Genomic DNA, 6,264 nt, shown 5'->3' with positions numbered 1-6,264 from the left:
TAGTGTTCAAAATGGAAGAGTGTCAATAAAGGTTATTCTTCTTTTCCCTCAAAATGGAGGATTTTTATTTGGACAATATTCTGTTATATGCTATATATGTAGTATGTGTGGGTAATCCTAATCTATTCTGTCTCTATGTAAATCTTCCAAATAGGTCTGATTACCTTCATGTATATAAGTATATAAAACAATGGAAGATAGAATAATTCAGAATAACGTGGGTTTGTTTTGTTTGGTTTGTCTCGATTTATTAACGTCCCTATTAACATGCTATGGTCATGTAAGGACGGCCTCCCACGTATTTCGGTGTGTTGCGTGTATGTTGTGCGAGGTGCATGTTTTGGGAGGACTGCGGTATATTCGTGTTGTGTCTTCTTGTATAGTGGAACTGTTGCCCTTTTTATAGTGCTATATCACTGAAGCATGCCACCGAAGACACCAAGCAATACACCCCACCCGGTCACATTATACTGACAACGGCAAACCAAAATAGCGTGTGGTGAGTACGTATGTGGTTTTGAAGAGTATTTCAACCTACCATTTGCTTAAAGGTCGCATTTATCTCAACGAAACATGCACAGAGTAAATCTGATCAGCAGACATACCCCAACTATACTAGGTTTATATTTATAAACAAAGACGTTGCGAATAATTTATAAACAAAAAAGACGCCGTAGTTGTACAGTTTAGGCCTGTCTGTGCAGATACATACAGGTACATACATATGTAGAGACTGATATGAGATATGAATATCTAATGTATGGACTATATCCTTATAGATTATAACAGTTTGTGTATCCGCTACATAAGATAATGTGTATATTATATTACTACGTGGATAACAGTAGGTGTAATTGTCACAGAACCCTGACGCATCATCATTGTGAACATGGACACCACTGCCCTGGACAGGTATGAAATTTACAGAGCCTTTATAATAACATAACTATTACCCTTGTTATAACAGATAGGACTCATTGTCACATTTAACCTACTCACAGTGTGTCCAACACAATAAGAAAAGGTAGTCAAAGCGAAAGAATTCTCACGAAATATGGCCTAAGTACCCTAAGTAGTTCTGATCTTCCGAAGGCGTCAAGTCTCACGTTGATTAGCCTGGTGCATATGAGTTAAGATTGATATACACTTGTATACTAAGTAGACGTTTGTATTATATGCAGATCCACAATTGTTCGTTTTTCGTATACCCGATTTTGGCCTGTAAGCACGAAGCTGGGCGAATACTTAAAACCACACTGTTACAAATGTAAACGAATGAAGATTAGGATTCATGTCTGGCTGGTAATTTAAGTGATCAGATTTAGTGATATTTTAAAATAAAATATATACATATATACATTTTTAATCTATCAAGGAGTGCATTGTCACACGACCTCGAGACAAAAGGTTACTCCATTGTTCCGGGAGTGGTATCAAAAGAAGATTGTGCTAGCTACACCCGACAGTACAAAGAATGGGTGGAGAAGTTTGGAGACGACCCCCCTTTCAGCCATGACTCGCTGATGCACTACTACAGAGTTGGTCATTTCGATGCCACGTGGAGAGTTCGACTAAAATCAAAGCCTGTGTTTGCCTCTTTGTGGAGAACAGAAAAGCTGCTTTGTAGTATGGATGGCATAGCCATAGGGATACCACCGGAACTCGGTAATGTATGACGGAAAACACATGAGACAGCTCAGAAATATTGAATCGGTTCAAATAGATAAGTACTATTTTTCAGTAATATGTGCGTGATGTTGAGAAAAAGGAGAACATTATCCTCCTCGATGCATGTTAACGTTATGAGATTGCAAGAAGATAACATTATACGAAACACATTTTAAACAAACTTCACTATAAGCTACGTTGTTGAAGAAAAAGCAAGGGACTGAAGTATCGATAACTGGCCGGTTGAGGTCAATAAAATAGCTTGGCTCACAATGTATGGTTATCAAACATTTTAATGATCTCATTTATCTGCTTTGATAGTTTTAAAGCATGTTTCCAATGAACAATTAACCGTGTTTTATGCATCTGATGGATAGACATGAAAATATCTTCAAAGAGTTAATTTTCGTAATGAAAGCAATCACTGATACAAAGTATTGTTGCCATTAAAAAAGGCGGAGGGAAGTACAGAAGTGAGGATACAAACTGGTTTTACCTTGACCAAGGAAAGACGAGGAAAGGATTACATTGTTATCAAGGAGCTGTATACTTGGAGGAGACTACTCAGGGCGATCATTGTCTGAGACTTATTGAAAAGTCTCATCTTTATCACGACATATTCCAGGAAGCTTTTCCTGACGCTATGGTCCTCGAAGACGAGGCAAATGAGGAAGAGTTCTTCCCTTTAAAGGAAGAATGGATTGCTTGGTATAAAGAACAAGGGTGCACCGAAAGGATAATTGAGGTTCCGAAGGGCGGAATGGTCGTATGGGACTCACGTACGGTCCATGACGCTGTTTTACCAAAACGAGGCAGGAGCAATTCAGATAGATGGCGTTTTGTCGTTTTTGTCTGCATGGCACCGGCCATTTGGGCAACTGATGAGGATTACAAGACAAAGAAATTCGCATATGATAATTTCCGTAGTACCGCTCATTGGCCTTCCCAGAAAAATATAGTGTTCAGATCAACAACCGGAAATCCATATACCGAACACCGGAAGCATATCTATGCTGTGGATACGATGCCAGATATTGCAGCAACAAAAGAAGCTAAACTGTTAGCCGGGCTTGAGCGTTATGATTTCAATGATGGCACCCCGAACAATCCTGGGTGGAGACCAACCTGGGACAAATCGTCCGTCTTCTATCCTCGGTACAGTGGTATGGCTTAATGTAACGGCAAGTATAAGAGAAAAATAAAATGATTGATCAGACAACTAAATTAATTCTTGATTTCAATAAAGTTAGGATTTGATTTCGCAAGTGTCGAGAAATTCTAAGTATGATGTGACATAGCAGACATATGTCTATCAGATGTACTAGGTCTATTCCTCATCATTTAGCTTAGCTACACTCTTGCTAAAGTTACGGTACAATAAAGTCTATGAGGAATATGCATCATGCCAGACATCGTCATTTGACTGGAAGACACCTGTTTTTAATATAGTTCTGTTTTTTATATTTATTTTTTATTTGTTTTCACATTAAATCCGACTTTCTACTTGGCAGATTCGTTTTTTCATACATGTACCACTATAATTAATTTTTATTTGTCTTCATTCTAAATCCGACTTTCTTATTGGCAGATTCATTTTTTTTCATACCACTATAATTAATTTGTATTTGTCTTCATAATAAATCCGACTTACTGATTGGCAGATTTATTTTGCTTTATACTATTACTATGAACAAATCCGAGATTATAGTGTACGCGGATTCACACAATTTGCAAACAAATTTCTTCCATACTCCGATGAAGTTAAAAATAGTGACATCAATACTTAAATAAATTCATATCGTATTCAAACTCTGCTGATCTCTATATGTGAATGAAGATGGTCGTAAAATGATTGATCATCTTTATTTGCATTGTAACACAATTTCGAATTAACTTCCTTGGTTAATTTATTTTCTTCGTGTGTGTATCTAAAATTTCGAGATCCTTGTAACACTCTTTACAATAATGGTGATTAGTGTCCAATCACGTTTTGTAGGTTCCTAGATATTTCCAAATAAATAAAAATGTCATACCTTTAATCTGTTTCATTTAATGACTATAACAATAGCCGTTCTTACTTAAATAGTTTTTATTCATTGCTTTGTTACCTTGAATTTCCTCTAGTGTGCTACATTCTGAAGTGTCAGAATTGTTCCAGGTTTATTCATATAATTACTGCAATCAGTTAATTCTTTGAATAAAATACAAAATATAAGTAATCCATAATAAATTTTAAAATTTTGTTTTCAATAATTATTCGTAAACTGTTACTTTGACATTCATTATCAAAACGTCAAATAAATTCACTTTCTATATACTGAACAGTGAGACACAAGTTGACCATACAGTTTTGTTAATTCTCTCCGGAATTTGCCGTCCATGAAGCCATACACCAGCGGGTTTATGGCGTTGTTCAGGAAAATCATCCCAGCGAATGAACAGATCAAGGGCTCCAAAATTGTCCGTGAAGCTCTGGTACAGGGATTTGTTTACATTCCGAATCAACGTGACTACAAGATAGGGGAGATAACCCCCAAACGATATTATTGAAACAACAAGAAATATCATAGTCAGGTTTATACTTTTGTCAAGTGCTTTTCGTTTCTTTTTCTTCAATGTATCAAGGTTTCTGATTTCTGCTCCGGCTTTTTGTTGATTTTTGAATTCATTGGCATTGCTTTGGACAAAATTGCCATGGGGATATGACGTCGTAGCATGACTTTCATTAGATAAGTTAGATTTGGAAGTTTCGGGTGTCGAAACAGCGCTTGTAATAACTCCAGAGTCGTTGTCTTGGCGTTGCCTGTTGCCATGTTTGTTGCCATCATCTGCCGACGATAGTGAGACATCTCTTAGTTTAGATTCTTTAACGCGAGGCTCGGTTGCCAAAACCTCATCAGTTTTTCTGAGTTTGTTTTTATGAGTATAAACTTTTCTTCCGATCAAAGTATAGAGTACCACTGCAATGACCAAGAGGGCCACGAAAACAAAAAAGACAAACCCCCGGTATACTTTTATGAGCGTTGAGGTTTTGTACTGGTCTAAAACTGTACATTCATATCCAATGAGTGAATGAGTTTTAGTTATCCTCTCATTGATGCCATAGATAATGGCAACGGGTATAATGATCACCGCTATCACAAGAAGACACAATGAAGCACATATCACACGGGTAATCTTTAACGTGAACTGAGCACGTGTGGCTTGACACACCTTCCGATAACGTTCTATGGCGATACAGTCCAGAAGTAGAAGAGAGTATGCTCCAACAAAGTAGCTAAGTGTCCTGGCACCTTTACAGAAAGCCGCTGACTGTAGAGAGTACGTGTGTATGATGATGTAAAGAGACATCGGTATACCGAGTATACATCCTAGGAAATCCACGGCGGCTAAACACAGGATAAACGTCTTGTATATGTTTGACTTTATATTTTAGTAAATACACCAGGAATACGTGCATGTTTCCAACAGTTCCAGTTGCACACAGGCATATCAAAAACACAACAATGGGGATACCATTCGATTTAAATTCATTCCAATCTTCATCCTCCAACGAAAATGTAACATTCGTGGATAAGTTCATGTTGACAAAAATGAATAAGTATTTGACGATAAGTTATTTCGTTTGTCGTTACACTGTTTATGTAAGAATAATACGTCAGATAAACACCCACCCACTAGCGGTTAAACCAGGAACTAGATTTATAGTCATATCAGGCGTAATTATTTAAGTCGCGTCAGGTATATATACATGTATGACATAATAAATTCCTTCTTCCGTATTGAAACATATATTTACAGTACACGGTAAGACTATTTACTTTGTGCTTCCCGATTTATTAAAAGCTATAGCCATTCTAAAACGAAACAGTTTAAAGGATAGCGAAAGTCATGATAAATTAATTTAAAAAAATACTACGCCTAGTACCAAGCGCTACAAAGAAATGATCTCGAACTCGATGATATAGTTGAAGGGTTACAGGGACAATTCAATGAGGCTAATTCTGTTTCATAACCACGAAACAAAATATGACATAAATGTATAGTTCCATATTCCTTATGAAACATATAACAAGAAATATTTTCAAATTCCACGACATTGTTAAGTATTATGAATAATACCGTTGAAATTCCAAATCGTTGATCGATACGATTAAGCAGGTATAGCATGTATGCTGTACCCATACCCGAGCCAAAGTCGTGTATTTTAATCAAATGCAACACAGAACCACTGAGGAGTTGGTGAAATAATATTTAGACATGAACATGCACCTAATAAGGTAAACACACTACTGTAAGAGCGATTTGAGTAATTCTAGACAAAAAAATGCTTTACTACACTGGCAAGGGCAAGGGCTCAGTATACAAGGCGTCCGACCACAATGTGTAATGGCGGACAACAAGTGAGTTTGAACATTTCACATACATTTCAATACAGTGTGCTATGGCATATCACAGTAAAACCAACTAAAGAACTGTTTTGTATCTGGTATATATGCAAATTTTAATGTGCTGTTAGACTGAATTGTCCCTTTAAAGGTAGAACCCTTTTTTTATCACTCGTCCATCGCTGATTACTGAATCTGAGAGTTTTTA

The 6,264-nt window shown here is 36.8% G+C and overlaps 1 protein-coding gene and 1 pseudogene across 1 annotated transcript; one reads left to right on the top strand and one right to left on the bottom strand.

Moving 5' to 3' along the window:
- Nucleotides 1-779: 779 nt before the first annotated feature.
- Nucleotides 780-3,176, top strand: LOC138335296 (uncharacterized). Its single transcript, XM_069284316.1, has 3 exons — nt 780-912; nt 1,376-1,665; nt 2,124-3,176. The coding sequence occupies exons 1-3, from the start codon at nt 890-892 to the stop codon at nt 2,840-2,842; spliced, it is 1,032 nt and encodes a 343-aa protein (XP_069140417.1). The 5' UTR covers nt 780-889; the 3' UTR covers nt 2,843-3,176.
- Nucleotides 3,177-3,526: 350 nt separating this feature from the next.
- LOC138335295 (5-hydroxytryptamine receptor 1F-like) lies at nt 3,527-6,029 on the bottom strand (annotated as a pseudogene).
- Between the last annotated feature and the right edge of the window lie 235 nt (nt 6,030-6,264).

Source organism: Argopecten irradians, chromosome 11, assembly GCF_041381155.1.
Source record: "Argopecten irradians isolate NY chromosome 11, Ai_NY, whole genome shotgun sequence".
Classification (NCBI taxonomy): domain Eukaryota; kingdom Metazoa; phylum Mollusca; class Bivalvia; order Pectinida; family Pectinidae; genus Argopecten; species Argopecten irradians.
This window is presented reverse-complemented; position numbering and strand designations above follow the sequence as displayed.